The 16,924-nt window shown below is 32.5% G+C and overlaps 3 protein-coding genes across 6 annotated transcripts; 2 read left to right on the top strand and 1 right to left on the bottom strand.

Moving 5' to 3' along the window:
- The first annotated feature begins 154 nt into the window (after nt 1–154).
- LOC111016006 (10 kDa chaperonin 1, chloroplastic) lies at nt 155–2,909 on the top strand. Of its 4 annotated transcripts, none has more exons than XR_002602102.2 (8): nt 155–430; nt 512–570; nt 698–748; nt 868–933; nt 1,029–1,082; nt 1,419–1,448; nt 2,351–2,610; nt 2,727–2,909. XR_002602102.2 is itself a non-coding variant. In XM_022291230.2 (7 exons), exons 1-7 carry the CDS (start codon nt 340–342, stop codon nt 2,793–2,795), a joined length of 420 nt encoding a protein of 139 aa, XP_022146922.1. In that variant the 5' UTR covers nt 159–339; the 3' UTR covers nt 2,796–2,909. The 4 variants fall into 4 exon arrangements, 1 of the variants encoding a protein (XP_022146922.1); XR_002602101.2 differs by having other exon boundaries at nt 2,323–2,610; XR_002602100.2 differs by having other exon boundaries at nt 158–430; nt 1,419–2,610.
- Nucleotides 2,910–6,207: 3,298 nt separating this feature from the next.
- On the bottom strand, nt 6,208–7,707 carry ATL4 (TOXICOS EN LEVADURA 4). Its single transcript, XM_088123756.1, has one exon. It carries the CDS (start codon nt 7,499–7,501, stop codon nt 6,464–6,466), a length of 1,038 nt encoding a protein of 345 aa, XP_087979882.1. The 5' UTR covers nt 7,502–7,707; the 3' UTR covers nt 6,208–6,463.
- Nucleotides 7,708–12,896: 5,189 nt separating this feature from the next.
- On the top strand, nt 12,897–15,466 carry LOC111016094 (ATPase, F1 complex, delta/epsilon subunit). Its single transcript, XM_022291374.2, has 2 exons — nt 12,897–13,263; nt 14,934–15,466. The coding sequence occupies exons 1-2, from the start codon at nt 13,006–13,008 to the stop codon at nt 15,276–15,278; spliced, it is 603 nt and encodes a 200-aa protein (XP_022147066.1). The 5' UTR covers nt 12,897–13,005; the 3' UTR covers nt 15,279–15,466.
- Nucleotides 15,467–16,924: the final 1,458 nt, after the last annotated feature.

Raw genomic sequence — 16,924 nt, 5'->3', positions numbered from 1 at the left:
TTCACTCTACAATTAAAACATAGTCAATCCATTTTCCATAATTGTATTCCCTTCTCCGAGATTCGTTCTTTATCGGTCAAAATATTAGTAGCCTGGAATTTTCACTTTCTTATTTAAATTTTCACTATAACAGAGCATATTTTATTTTCAAAATTCTCATTTTCGAATTTTCTATTTGGATACCAACATTTCGAACGCCTCCTATTACCATTTGAACTTTTTGTATAAATTTCTCTCGTTAGAGTTCAGAACGCTCTAGAATTTCTCTTCCCTCGCGAAATCGTTTCTCCCGCGCACCCCGCTCTACTCCGTAGATTTTTGCTTTCTCGACTCATTTCCATGGCGATGGCGTCTTCGTTCGTTACTGTGCCGAAGCCCTTTGTCGACAGGGCTAATTCACCTTCTGTTTCTTCATGGCGGCAAAAAGCTGGTACACTGAAAATTCCGTTGATAGATTGTTGCATTTTCTTTTTCTCGATCAATTTCTGTCTCATTCCGTCTTCTTGGATAGGATTGCAGAGAAGCTCTTTGAAAGTCAGCGCAGTTTCTAAGAAATATAAGCCTGCGAAGGTTTTCCACTTTTTTCCCCTAAAATATCTTATGCGATTTTAGATTTTTTCTGTCTTATGTGTTATTGAACTTGTGGTCTTGATTTCAATGCTTATTTTTGGCGTTTGATGATGCTTGTGGATTTCAGGTGGTTCCTCAAGCTGACAGAGTCCTCGTTCGTCTTGAGGAGCTTGCTGAGGTAAGCTCAAGCTTAACACGAATGGCGAATGATTTTGTTGAATTCTATAACTCGTAGAGCTTTTTGGATGTGTTGAGAACTGTAAAATGTTCCTAAATTTGAGATGTCTTATTATGCAGAAATCGGCTGGTGGAGTTTTGCTACCCAAATCAGCTGTCAAATTTGAGCGACATCTTGTGGGAGAGGTGAGGAAATCCTTCTGTTGCTGTTGCCATTTTCTCTATATTTTTTCCTGTTAGGTAATGTATTTGACAATCAATATTATATTTCTTTGTATCAGATTATCTCCATTGGAACAGAAGTTGGAGGAAATGATATTGCACCTGGAAAGAAGGTAATTGAGGATTCTTCTTTATTAAAATTTCAGGCCGTAATTAGTGTTACCCAAATTTGGTTTATCTGAAGAAAGTAAGCGTGAGTTTGTAGTTTTTTTAAGGGAAGCTTTTTAATAAGCACATCTGGAAAGTACTTTAAAATGTTTTTACTGTATTTCAAATTTTAAGAACTCTTTTGGCATGGAACCAAACATATGAGAAATTTGACAAGTGCTTTTAATTAGTGAAAAGCATTTCCTATTGTTTGAAAACCATGCCAAATCCACCCTTATTATTATGCAAACTTGTGGGACTTGTTTCTTTTCTAAGAGGAGCAATTATTTATTACCTTGCAGGTTCTTATATCAGACATCAATGCTTATGAGGTAAGTCGTTTGGTTTGGTGGTGTACATTATTGGCTTGAATATTCTCTCAATTATATTTGGTTCAATACTCCTTCAAAGTATTGGTTACAAAATTATCCATAGCCCTGGGACAGTGTCTCGATCTCCTACGTGTGTGCTATCATCGAGAACGGGGGATTGTAGAAGACTTAGGTTAGTTTATGCGAGTCTTCCTAGAATTAGTTTGGGTTTGAACCAAATTAACTCAAACTTATTATTAATTAAAAATATCTTACTTATGATGTCATTACCTGTGCATACATTTTAATTTATTTTCATTTTATTCAATAATTCTCTTTTGATCTTTCACCCAACAACTTTAAGAAAATGGTGTTGTAGGTCTCTTGGAGTATAGTTTTTCATGAAATAAAATTTGACAATAGACTACTAATTTAAACTCAACGTTTGAAAATCAGTAATCGGATATCTAAGGGACTGACATTTTCACTATTTCTCCTTACAAAATTTTGAACAAATGACCCGGAAAATAGCACGTTTTTTATTCTTTGAAAGTCCTAAAAAGATGGTCGCAATTTCTAATGCTTAACATTTTGCCTATGAGCTAGTTGTCTTGGGATGTTAATTATTTCACCAAATACTGCCATTCTTACTGTAAAGTTAAACTGATTGATGCAGAATTCCCATTAGTGACTCATTAGACAAAAAAAGTAGCAGGACTCTAATTCCAGGGCCATAAGTAGTAAATATGTTTTTAGGGGAAATGTTTGTTAAGCTGCCTAATCTTTTGGCAATGCATCCTTCGAACCTTTATCTTCTAACTTGTATCATGTATGTTAGCTAATCGCTATCACTCATGTCATGAAGTAACTCATGTTCATTTGTTTCTTTCTATAGATTTTTTTCTTCGGTTATTGAATCGCAGGATTAAATGATGGCAGATACTTAATCCTGCAAGTTTTTCAGTGTTACATATTGCAAGGTCTGAGTGATTATCACATGTGCCTAGTCAAGATGCGTGTACCTAGATACGCATAAAAAGAAAAACTGTTTGCAATTAGAGTGATATAACTAATGTACGTTGTTACAATGCTGTAAGTCATGATCCTGAATAGCAAAGTGATCGGGATCGGGATCGGGATTTTGCCCATGCATGATGGAATCATTGCTTTGTTTAATTTGTTGGTGAGCATTTGACAAACAAATAAACTTCTAAGCACAGCCAAGATTTGGATGATCCATCCCTTGAAACATATTTGTGTGTTGTAATAGATTCATTGTGAATGTTGGTGGTTTCTCAGGTGGATTTGGGCACAGATGCTAAGCACTGCTTCTGTAAAGCTGGTGATTTGTTAGCTGTGGTTGAGTAGAGAAGCTTTACAATTTCTCCAACGCTACAAAATTCAGATCAACATCACTTATTCCACTCAGATTAGTTCTCTCTTTCCTCATTGATTTTCAATTGCTTTTTTACTTTTGAAGTATATCATGTCTTTATACTTTTATTTAAGAATTACCCATCATTGTAAAGTTTCCTCAAAAAAAAAAAAAAAAAAGTGAGACTTGTAAAGGAACTCATTAGGAAGAATAGCTTAAATTAAAAAGAATTAGTCAACCTAAATAGTAAACTAAAGGAAAATAGGTATGCAAATAAATCTTTAATTTTTTCTTTTTTGTTCAAGAAAATATATAATATTTTTTTAGGAAAGTAATTTCCAAATATGATTTAGAGGATATTTAGCATTTTATCTTATAGTTTTAGTTGTTTGTTTAGTTTCAGATTCTTAAGTTGAGTCTACTTGATTAAAGGTCATCGAAATTCGCTCTTCGAACTATAAACAAAACATATATATATATATATATATATATATATATATATATATAGTTGTGACTTTAGTTCATTTTGGTTCCTATAATTTCAACTTTCGTTCATTTTAATTTTTGTACTCTCAAAATGTCCGTTTTGACTTTTGTATTTTTAAAAAATGACCAATTTGCAAAATAACACAAATTTTATACACAAATTTTTTGAAATGTAACTATAATTTGAATTTAACATTGAAAGAACAAGATAAAAATGAAATGGATCAAAATAATTACTTTTAAAAATATAAAGTCTAAAATAGATGTTTTAAAAGTATATAGATCAAATTAAATACATGATCAAAATAGGGTAGTTAAACCTAAATTATTTTACTTTTTGGTACAATTGGCAAATTTTAAGTTAATTTGGTTGTTTTGTTTTAAACGATTAGAAAATCCTTGTGAAACCCAACAGATCTAACGTAATTTTAATATTCAGTAGTGGTTTGTAATATTCTTAGCTCTTAATTAATAATATCTACAAAATTCCAACAATTGACTTAGAATACTTTACTTGCATGTGGATTTGTTCATCAAATAACCCTTCTACGATTTTCTTTTATCATAGTTTATAGTTTTTATTTTAATAATTAATTTATAGTATTACTTGGATCTACAGTGTTTCATTGAATTTAAGCATCAATATAATATATATATATATATTATATATATATGATCTCAATTATAAATTATAAACATCCTTAATTATGAATTTAAATCTCTACAACTTTACTTAGAAATTTGTCAAAATGTGATTGGATAAGGATAATGGTGGCTTTGGCAAAGAACTGCTGGAGCAACCACAACCACCGGAAAGATGACGTCACTGAAACCGGCACCATTTTTGGCCGTATTCTTGGCTCATCGTCTCCAACTGAATCACATGCATCATGCATCTAACGGGTACACTATATCTTTAGTTTTTTCTTTTTCTTTTTATTGAAAATAATAAATTATTTGCAAAGATTGATTTTCTCTAGATTAATCTTTTTTAATGTTTTATTATAAAACAATAGAAAGATTTTAAATCCTCTTCTGAAATCTTAATCCTTGAACCAGGAATCTTTGAAGTTTGGTATCTATTTCAACTCTCTGGAATAAGGGAATAGAATAGAGATGAAAATGAAAATGTCGACCCACCCGATGTTAATTTTAATATGGTTTAAATGTTATTTGGTCGGTCGTTTTAGTTTTTTCATTTGGTTTGACCTTTGGTCTCTTCAATTTCATTTTTATCTTCATTGATTGGTTTATATCACAATTTTAGCATGACAAATTACTCACTAAGTTTTTTGAAATGTATCTATAAATTTGTATTAAAGGTTTTTTGTTGTGTATAAAATTAGTATTAGAATTTTGTAAACAAGTACCCAATTGTTTTCTTCTTCTTCTTCTTTTTTTTTTACTAAAATGGATGTTTTTGAAAGTAACCAATTATTAAAATTATTAAAATAGTATTTAAACTTTTTAATGCTAAAAAGGAAACGTTTTAATGGTAGGAAATGAACTTGTAGATTAGAGTGAACAAATAATTTTCAAGATGAGTTTTTCATATTTGTTATTATTATTGAGAATAGAATAGGAACTCCATTTTTGGCATGATAAATCATAGAAGAGAGGCAGAGAGGTATATAGAATTGGAAGCTGCGGTAATTGCAGAGGAAAACAGGTAGTGGCTTGGATTGTTTCCAAATCCAAACCAACTGTCCCAATTCAACTACCTTTTTTTTTTTCTTTCAGCTTCTAAAAACCAGTAACCAAACATTCATATTTCCACTTTTTGGCTTTATTAGAAACAATAAAAACTCTTTCATTTGAATATACATATATGAATTTTAAATTTTAGAGCTAAGATTTTAAATATTGAGATCTCAATTTCATGGAAATATTGTTAATGTCGATGGATTTTAAATATTTCATTTTAAAAATATTAGTATTATGTCCATATTAGTGATGTTTTGTTGATCTTTTTTGCGATTAATCTCACACGGCTCACAGCCATAACTTTTTGGTTCCAACCCCAACTCCCTTTGACATCAAATTTGTCAACCATTCTTCTCTTCTTTTTTTTCCCCTCATTTTATACTATTCTACCTTTGCAAATAATGTATTTTGTTTATTTTCTACTCTATAGAATTACGTTTGGAATTAGTGACCGCTAAACTAACAAAATTCAATTTTTTTTTTTTTAAGTATCCATTATAGGGTTCATTTTTCCACCATAGGTAACCAAATTAATTGTGAAACTTGCCTATTGATTGAAGTATTAGTAAGCATTGGCTATCTAAGAAAATCATCCAAATGACTCAAAGAATTACAAATTATGAGATAAATTTTGAAATTTATGTTTCAAATTTAATGGACTCTTTTGAAAAATAGCATCAAGCACATTCCCATTTAATGAAATAAGAATAAGTTCTCATGGATTTGCTTATCAGTCAACATTCATTTCTTGCTGTTAAGCTTTCAACAAGCATGAAAGAGAAAAAAAACGATTTTTTCCCCCTTCAAACCGTCAAGATGAGTGTTGATCCTTATCTATTCACACATAATTTAAGCATTATCAAAAGCAAATCAAAACCCAAAGAGAGAGAGAGAGAGAGAGAGAGAGAGAGAGAGAGAGAGAGAGATATTTCGTTTAGCTGATAGAAGTAGCAAGAATCTCAGAAAGCTCAAGGCCACCTATAATCTTGGCCTCTTTATTTCCAGCAATCCACTTTCTTATTTTCCTTCTTTTTTCTTTTCTTTTTCGGCAAACAATTTCAACAAGCAAGCAAAGCAATGATTCCTAAAGAAATTGGGACAATCATATCGTATCCCCTCATTTCCATCCATGTTTCTCTAAAGAAATCAACAAGATTTTACCATCATAATTCATTTATAATTGCAGTAAAAGTTTTTCCAAATTTGATCATAATAAAAAAGGAAAGGAATATCAAAATTGCTTCATATTTTATTACTTTAATCCCAGCCAAACGAGGTATTAGGAAAGAAGGGGGAAAAAAGTCTCAAGTCTCAGCAATCTTTTTGAGCTTTGATTCTGTGATTTGTGATTGCCAACCAAAATAATATTTGGTGTAAAACCGTCTAATTACAAATCCATATTCGTGAAAATAGAAAGAGAGAGGAGAGAGAGAAGAGACTGTTTGCCCTAAGAAAGCGGCGTAATTACGAATCATACCCCTGAAAACCACCGGAACAGTTCGCTTATTTCCTCGCCGACGCGATTGGTCTCTTGTTCCCAATCTCCGGCAATGGCGACCTCGCTCCGGCGACTACTTCCGGTGAAGAACCTGCCGGAGCCTCGGAAAGAGACCGCACGCGAAGAGATTGAACTCGAGAGCCTATCGACGTATTCCTTCAACCAATTCCTCCCGGAGCCAACTTCCGCTGCGAGGCTTCGTTCTGGAGGTACCGCTGCTGATACTCGCGCTTCAATGTCTTCCTTATCCGAGACGCTCCGCCGATGCGCTTGAGTGAAGTTAACTTCAGAATCTTCTTCCAGAAAATATTCGAACGATCCTATCGAGTACGATCTCCTCCTTTCGCCAGATTCGGAAGCCGCTTGCCGGCGGCTAATACTGCCAATCTCCAGCCTGAAACTGTCTCCGGTGCGACCTTCGGCGGCGTAGGAAGCCATTGAAGCCTTGATAACCTCGGATTCGGACGCGAATATGGCGGAGCGGCAGAGAGGACACGTCTGGTTCGACTGAAGCCAGGTATCGACGCATTCAGCGTGAAAAGCATGGCAACAGAGCGGAAGGAGCCGTAGCTGATCCTCCGCCTCGAACTTTGACAAACAAACCGCGCAATCGGCCGCCGCACTGGAAGAACGGCGCGTCACGGAGGAGAAAGAAAACAGAGGAAGCGAATCGATCGGAGAGAAAGAATTAGCACAGCGAGCCGTACTGTGCCCTGCCGGAGTGATACGGCGGCTGGAGACAGACGACGACGAGGTTCCAGGCGCCGTTGAGAGGCGGAGAAGACACCGGCGGTTAAGGTGCCGGAGGACGACACAAAGGATAACAGAAGCGAAGGCGGTAAAGGCAAGGATAATAAGGATGATTAGAATGCTAGGACTGAGATTATTCAGCGAAGAAGAATGATTCTCCGTCGTCGGAGGAGGAGGCGGCGGCGGCGATGAAGAAATGTAGTCGATGGCGGAGCTTCCGAAAGCATCCGGCAACGTGGGCGGCGGCGGTGGAGAAGACATCGAAGCGTAGGGTCTAGAGAGAGAGAGAGAGAGAGAGAATGAAGCTGGTCTGCAAAATTAATCTTCTCCCCTTATATTTATATTTAATTAAATTCCGAAATTTGAGAAGATATTAGTGGTATGGTATAAGTTTTTTTTTTTTTAAGGAAAATAAGTGGTATCGTATAAGTCTGTGTAATTGTACCTTCGACTTTTAATCTGAGTTTTTTTTCTCTTTCTTTTGACAACTTTAATCTGAGTAATTATTCTCTTAAATTCGTAAAACCTATGTAACAGAATTCGGCTGTATTTTAGATTAAGATTTTTAATTAATTAAATTATGTTTAAGTTGTAATATAGTTAAATTTAACAGCTTTATAAGTTTGAAGGTAATATCTCATATTGAACTATTGAGAGTACTTAAAGTTGTAATTTAGAGGTAACCTTTGTATTTTTCTTTAAAATTTATATCGTTCTCTCTAAAGCTCTCTTTTATGAGTGTTTGAGCCAACTTATTTCATACCATAGTTGTCTGACTCTAAGCACATACTTTTTTTATCAATACTTTTTCTTTTAATTATATTCTATATATTTATTTAAATTTTATCAATTTATTCTTAATATAAATATGCACGTGACATTTTAATATATCGCATTGATATTATTGTATACATATAAAAGATACGATCGAACATCAAAATTTCATTATTCCAACTATGAAGTTGAGAGTTCGAATCTCTACCCCCACATGTTGTACTAAAAAAAATCATTATTATTTAACCAAACGAATAAAAAAAATGTATCCTATAAATTATATGTTATAGGTGGAGGACTCTGACCTCTGATCGAAGTAAGTAATATTTTACCTCGTTAAATTATGCTCGTGTTACACTATATATCTTAGGAAAAAAAGAATCAACATATTATAAGTTGTCATAACGAATATAGCTTACTAATAATTGATATATATCTAAATGGATTGAATCATCCACCTCACATGTTGTACTAAAGGAAAAAAAAACATTATATATTACTTTTAAAAATTACAAACTCATTCAATTAAATACACGTAGGTTTCTAAAACTCATGTTACGTATGATCCGACTAAACGCGCCGTTTTAATTCATTTTTTGGCCTGTTTGGGGGGTAGCATTGAATGTGGTTAATTTAATTATACACCTGCCAATGTACATTATTTTTAAATTAAATAAATAAATGTGGGTGAGAAGAGTAAATGCGCCCCTGTGCTTACAACCGTGCGATCACTGCGATGCCCAAATCGGATGGAAAATTAAAAATAAACTACTGCTCTGTGTGGGGCCCACCTTACTCAACTGGGTCCCACAATCTCCACTATCGGATGTAATCATCACACGTTGGTCGTTCGACACGTCGGCAGTTATCGTCTCCTTGCCGTACACATCCCCGCACTCAATATCTCTTTGCCGTTAATTTTTTTCCATTGTAGTTTAAAGAAAAACAAATTAAAAGCGCAAAAATAGAAAAATAATGCAATCAATCAAATTATAAACTACATTTGTGAATTATGAATATAGTTGAATTGGTCCAGTCATCTATCAGTGAGGAAAAAATTATGCATTCAAATTCTCAGTTTCATGCTTTCTAAAAATATTAATTTTTTCTAAAAATAATTAAGATTGTCTTTTTAACACTTTTTCAAATTTATACATTTGTTGTCTCTTTAATGATTAGAGATATATGTCAATTATTGCTGAATTATGCTCGCTTTGACTGTTTGATAACATTATCATTTATTGTTTCTTGTTTATCAATTATAGTTTTTTTTAGTAATATTAGTGTTCGATAACTATTCACGTTTCACGTTTCTCGATTTTAAAAAACATTTCAAAAAATGTGCATAAACATTGGAAAAAAATTCAAGTTCCCTTTGTTTATGTTTCTAAACTATCCAAGTTCCCTTTGTTTATGTTTCTAAACTATTCCAACACATAAACTTAAAAGACATTATTTTATAACTTCAATCAAAAGGTCGTGAGTTTGAATCTCCTTCCCAACATGTTGTACTGAAAAAAAAGACATTATTTTATCATTATTTACTTTTGAAATGCATGATAAATATTAAAAATAAATAAAAGATAATTTTTTTGATATTTAATTTAAAAAGTTAATTTTCATATAAAAAACCTAATTTTCTGATTTGAAATTGCAGACATTGAGAACCAATGATTTTTGTTTACTCAATAAACAGTAAATAGTTACTAGATACATTTTTATGTTTTTTATAATATAAAATAATAAATTAAAAGCAAAATTATGAGATTTAATGTTAAAGTGGACAATATCATATTAATAAAGATTAGATGGTGGTCATTTCTCCTTAACGAGCAGTAACAGAGTTATACCTTGAACTTAGCCATGTAGGTAGAATCCTCTACCAAATAAAATAGCGAGCCTCGAGAAATTGGTTGAACTATCCGATAGGTAGTATGCTTCAACAAAGAGGAGGGACGTTTGGTGTTAAAGGCAACGTACTAATAGTAAGACAAAGAAGATGACTATTTGAAAGGATGTTCAGTGATACTTAATATGACCAAAGTCTCATATTGGTTAAATAAGATATAGTTCGTGGTATACAAATCATGAACAACATCTTCATGAAAAATGATGCATTTTACGTAACAAAAAAATGAAGTCACACTAACTTATGTCCAAAGTAGAGAATACCATATATTACGTTGATGTACATTATCAATAATATTATCGAATAGACTTTTAAAGGTTACTTATCATGCAGTAGACTTTGATGCATAATTGTATCCTAAGATGCGAAGATATAGTTTATGTGTTACACGAAAATGAAGTGGCATTGATTGGACCTTAGGTAATGATTAATTATCCGAAAGAAATAATTTATAATAAAGTATTAATGTGGATATCCACGATCCTCCTCCTCATTCTGTTAAATTAGTATAAAATTAAACCATAACCTCATCATTACTTCTGAGGAAAATAAATTAAAAAAAAAAAAAGAAATGGAATTTTTGACAGATCAAAAATGTTATTTTGTTTCCCAATCCCACGCATTTGGGATTCTGTGCATTTCATTGCTTCATTGACACTCCTCGCATGTCTCCCTTTCCTTACCTTAAACTATAGTCTATAACCATCTCCTCTCTCTCGAATTATTTTTAATTCTTAAACTAATTTTTACATTTGTTTGTTTTTTCAACTTGCTCTATAACTTTTTAAATCTTTTATTTTTGTCTTTTTTATGTATTTCTTTGCAAAATTATATTGGTTGACAAAAATTAGTTGCTCAAAAAAAATTGTAAATATGATAAATTGTTTCTTCTATCGATTATAAAAAATATATAAAAATTTCACTATTATATTTTATTTATGCGATCAAATATATCACTAATATGTTAATTTTTTTTATCATTAAGAGAGTATAACACTAATATACTTAATATAGAAATATATAGTACATTGTTGACATAAAGAGTTCTTATTTATGCTAACTGTGTTATTGTTGTGTAAAATATTTTATTATTATTTTTAAATAAATTATGTGTTTTGTTGAGGAGCAAAACTTATATCTCAATATAAATTTACATACCAAACCTATCTTATAATTTCTTATATTATATAAATTAAAATTCGTGAGTTCTAAATTTAATTATGTATAATGAAAAGAAATGGAGAGATCTTTTTACAACTTTCATAGGCTTTTGGCCAAATATATGGGAAAATTTTGACTTCAAACATTTTTCTAACCTAATTAATTTTAAGTATTTGGGTTTAAAAGTCAAAACAAACAATATCCATTAGTTCACCAAGATCAATGTTTATCATATTGGAGATGAGTGGAATGGGAGTTCACCCAAGAGTTTTTTTATTTAATTTTTTTTTTTGCCTCAATCTCTATCATTTATTTTAGATTTATGACGTCATTTTTTTAATTAGTCAACTTGATTTACCTGATCTCCAAGTCTAAAACTCAAAACATTTAATTAGTCTTAATAAATTTTGAATTCAATTACATTGTTAAAATCCCTATTGGTAATTAATGGAAAAAAAATTGAAGTGGTCTATTTTTCGTAGATACAACAACTCATAACATAAAAGAGGACAATATATGGATGACCAAATTTATAGACAAAAATTATTTCCCTAAAAAATTTTGCGATCTTTTTTTGGTTTTTATCGTTGATGTATTAAAAAAATTAGATTTTCGTAAAAAAATGAATAAATTGAAATTTATCAAAATTATTGTTTTATTAATCTATTTGGATATATGAACATGCCACTTAACAAAAAAAATGGATTTTGTTAATTGATGGGTCAAATTTTACTATAAAAGGATTTGATTTTAGGTGTAAAAGCAGTATTCAAATAGTATGTTTACTTGTCCAAATATGTCAATAAAACAATAATTCAATGATCTATTTACTTTATGTCAACAAAATTCTTATCAAACGAGTAAATTTGAGAATTTTAAAATACTAAGGGTCAAATGAAATATTAGGGACAATATTGTAGGGTATATCTGGGCAAAATTAAACTATAACATATGAATCTGAAATTTATTACCAATGTATAATATAAGTTATTAAGAGCATGGGGCATTCATTATAACACCAATTGGTTGTTGCAAAAAATAAAAGCATAAGGTAGGTAGTTCCCCTAGGCTATAACACAACATATCCCTGATTCCATGTCTCATCAAATTTATTAGTACTGTGCTGCTTTAATATGCAATTTACTTTCTTTTTCTTTTTCCTGCCTTTTCAAAATTTGTCGTGGTCCTAAAAAAGAATACTTCTTCTTTCTTTTAATTCAACAATATAGGATGGATATTCGAACATGATGGGAATATATGCCTAATTTTTTCGAGATAATTTAATTATATGTTTCATTAATGAGTTAGAAATACCGTGTATTTTCATTTGATGAAATAGATACATTTATCCATTGAATTCAAAGTCTAATTCATGGTAACTTTCCTAACCGATCAAAATAACTGGTTGGTATAGAAAATTGAGTCGTAAAAAATACTATTATACTAACAGCTAACTACCTCGTACAAATGATTAATCTAAACATAACTTTGTGGTTAAGGTATGGTTTGTTTTACTCCTGAACTCAGCCTTTTTTGTTGTGATGTTATATAAATATCATTAAAATAATAATATATATTTTTTTTTTGTGAATTAAAATGATATTATTTTGAAATGTATATCATCAACACATATAGCCTATTTATACATTTTCAGCATGAACCCAATAGGCCCAGAGAGAGCTCTTTATGGGCCCAATTGTATAGCATTTCTAGGCCCAAAAGCCCCATAAATCAAATTCCTAATGGGCCCAAAAAAATAGCGGCTTCAAAGCCCATCATAATAGTGGCTTTGATCCACTTTCCTTTCGGGAATTCCTCCATTTTCTGAGCTTCCAAACAGCTTCAGCCGAACCCTCTCACTTCTCCTTCTCCATCTCTCTCCGACCTTGCGAGAGCCGAGCGACCCCCTACAGTCTCCGCCATGTTCCGACGAGCTTCAAGCCTTTTGGCCCGCCCTCTTCGCTCTGCCAGGGCCAGATCCTTCTCCACCGATCTGCCGGCGGCTTCCTCCCCCGACGAGGCCTTTGTCGAGACATGGAAGAAGATGATCCCTAATATTGATCCTCCCAAAACTCCGCTCTCCTTCATGGCTCCTCGTCCCGCTACGCCTTCTTCCATTCCTACTAAGCTCACTGTCAACTTCGTGCTTCCCTATGCCTCGGAGCTCTCGTCCAAAGAGGTCAGTGTCGGAAATTCGCTTTCCAGTTGATTCTTTTTTTCCTTTTTCGGGAGAGGTGTTGAATCTTGTGCGTGAGTTTTCTGCATTTGATTTGATTATAATGTGAATTTTTAAATTTTTGCGCTTGTATTGACTCTTGAATTTCCCTGATTTTTGGTACCAATTTTGATATTATTGTTTCTTCATCGATTGATGTGAACCCTTGTAATAAATGAAATCTAGTGTTTAGTTAAAATAATAGACGTAAATGAGCGTTTCAAATCCACAGATACAAATGTAGAACTGGAAATGGATTTTATCCAACTGAGGTCGCAGGAAGTCTGTTTATTGTATTCTCTGCTCTCGATATGATATAACAATTCCTTTACTTAGTCAATGCAGTTCATAGATTTGATGTTCTTGTATTGTTTTTTGTTTTAAATTTGATATTTGGCATTCATTTCCTTATACTATTTGATTACACTGGAGGATGTGTGTTGTGTTCTCTTTCCTATTCATTGGCATGGTGATGCTCAGATCAGATCATGTCAATTCTGTAAATTTCATGTTCATTGCTTATGGTTTTTGGAGCTGCTATGGATTGTTCATATGCACTAAAAAGAACTGCTAAATCTGCCCGTCAGGTTATATTCTCAAAGCTGTAAATTTGGGCTTGTAGTATCCCCAATGCTATTATATCAGCAACGCCAAGAATTAGACCAAGTTGTATCTAATTAAGGTGGCGTTTTCATGCAAATTCATGTTATCGCCAATTCTTTTAAAGTTTATATTTCTTTCATCTCTACCGGTGCCTCTTGTTTTCTAAATTCCTAGCCAGTTCTTTGGTGCCGTTATGGACATTTTAATCCTCTAATGGATGCTTACATATTCTGACAAGAACCCTATGTTTATTAATGACTTCTATTTTTCATTTTTTGGGTGAAGAAACATTATACTAGAGAAAGAACATGTATGACGGAGATCAAAATCAAAGGGAGAACATCTTAATGGGTTGTGGTGGTCAATAATGACCGGTGTAAATACTAAATGTCTTAGAGGGAATGAGTTCAAACTATGAAAAAAATTATCTACCAAGGATTTAATATCTCTATGAGTTACCTTGGCAACCAAATATTGTAGGGTCAAGTGTTGGTCCTGTGAGAATAATCGAGGTGTCCACAAGTCTGCAAATATCCCACAAAAAAATCAAAGGGAGAACAAATATAAAAGAGATTGCAGACCTCCGATTAGTTTGAATAGAATAACTACAAAAGAATTTAGAGGGAAATTTTCATCTAGAGACTAGAAATCAAATCATACCAACTAATCTGTTTTCCAATTTTTCCAATAAGATTCTTTGGTTTTTCTCAATACACATCTTCCAACCCCAAGAAGCAGTAAATGCTTCAAAGTTGATGCTTCCAAAATTTATTAGGACTATAGTATACACTCAGTGGATGAATTGTTCATTTACCTTCTCTTACTGATGAGAGGCTGTGTTTTGACTTACTCTCAAATTAAACTTTATTTCTTCTATTTAGTATAACTGCTAGAAATACATGGAAGCAGAGTCTAATGGGTCATACTCCTGGGAAGCACAAAAACGGCCAAATACACCCATGCTTTGGGCTCATTTATCACAGATATTCATCGTTCTTTAAAACTATTTTTTTCTCCTCCGTTCTCAACAGGTTGACATGGTAATAATTCCAGCGACAACTGGGCAAATGGGTGTTCTCCCTGGTCATGTAGCTACAATTGCAGAATTGAAGCCAGGGGTTCTATCAGTTCACGAGGGGAGTGATGTGAAAAAGTACTTCGTGAGCAGTGGTTTTGCATTCGTTCATGGCAACTCGTTTACTGACATAATTGCTGTCGAAGCTGTGCCTGTAGATCAAATTGACGCTAGCCAAGTACAGAAGGGTCTTGCCGAATTCACCCAGAAGTTGAGCTCTGCCTCAACAGACTTGGAGAAAGCAGAGGCCCAAATCGGAGTCGACGTGCACAGTGCCCTGAATTCCGCCCTTACAGGATAGTTTCCTCGGCTTCAGTTGATCTATTTCCAATTGTATGTTCCTTCATAATCTGCCTCATTTGACAGTTTGAGTTGTCTTCTCTGGTCGAAATACCCACTGGAACATCATCTCGGGCTTACTATTTTCTGTGTTGAATTTGAAGTGATTCACAAATAAATACTTAGGATGGTTTTTTTGCTTGGCCTTCAGTAGTTGGTCATAATCTGGTGCCACCAATCCCAAAAACATAGAAGAATTTCATTTGAATTTGTATGGCTGATTCAATTCAAATCATCATGTCATTTGATATCAATGGAAAAAAGGTAAAAATATTCGTCCACCTTCTGAATCGATTGGAAGAATCCAGATTTCCATTTATATATATTCCCCTTCTTTTGACAGGGCCAAGGCAATATTGGAAATTCTGTAGGCTGTTCAACGATTTGGTTTGGTTCTCGTTAATTTAGTCCTTGATTTAGTTCTTCATCGTCAAAATTAAATGTTTATTTTTATTATATTGCGGTTTACTCTTTCTAATTTATATACACATTTGATTCTTAACCAATTAATCAATCTATGTATTTAAAAAATTTTATCAAGTCTTAGACAATATATTTTTTAAAATTTTGAACTCGAACTAAATTTTTACTAGTATGATATGGAGAATTTGTTCTATTAACAAAAAATTAGAAGTTCCTTCTTCTCTTACGGTTGGAGGTTTGATCTTCTATATGCTCAAATTAAATTGGTACGATATATGACTAGTCAAATGATTGCATCTTACTAACTTGATGATTTAGTTTTTTATTACAACTTTAAAAAATGAAACTATGCCCGCCGAAAACAGTGTATCATCGGAAATAATAATAAAATGAGAAAATATAAAAATATAAAATTAAATTGTACATCTAAAATAGTTATGAAAAGAAAGGGCCGGGCCGTAAGACGAGGATGTCAGTTGGGCTTTTATTGGGCTCTGCTGTGGATCCGGAACCAGGCTTCCTGTTGGGTATATTGGACCACTTTGACCCAATAATTACGTGGGCAACATGGAGCCCAACATGGTCCAGAATACATGTTGTTCGAAACGCATAAATGAAAAAATATATTTAATAAAACAAGATTTATTAGAAACCGAAAGGGAGTAATCAAAATTTTAAAAATAAAAAATAAATAAAAGAGGAAGAAACAGAGAATTTGATGAGTTCCAACAAACTGTGATGTTGACTTTTAAGTTTTTTTTTTCCCTTTTTTAATAGTAGGCGTGAGAATACAAACCCAAAATCTTTTAATATAAAATATTTGAATTTTTAAGTTGATGCATGTTTATTCCTACCTAATATTGGTGGTCCTTATTTTTTTACCTTTCGACATGTTAAAATCAAGTTACCATAAATTAACTTCCTAAGCAATCTTTTTATATTAAAATTTTATTTTAAAGGCAAAATAAAATATTAACCGAAATTTCCAAATAGAACATTAAATTTTATAGTCAAATAGAAAGTTAATCTAAAAAAAGCTTTCAGCTTCTATCAGATTGCTTTATACTCTTTCTATCTTTTCAAAAAGAAAAATACAATTTAAAAAAAAAAATACCACAATTATTATATGAATAAAAAATACCACATACTTAAAAAAAATAACAAATAAAACTAGTTGTCGAGACA

The sequence above is a fragment of the Momordica charantia genome (genome assembly GCF_013281855.1).
Source record: "Momordica charantia cultivar OHB3-1 chromosome 5 unlocalized genomic scaffold, Mcharantia_2.0 BLBB01000005.1, whole genome shotgun sequence".
Taxonomy (NCBI): Eukaryota; Viridiplantae; Streptophyta; class Magnoliopsida; order Cucurbitales; family Cucurbitaceae; genus Momordica; species Momordica charantia.
This window is presented reverse-complemented; position numbering and strand designations above follow the sequence as displayed.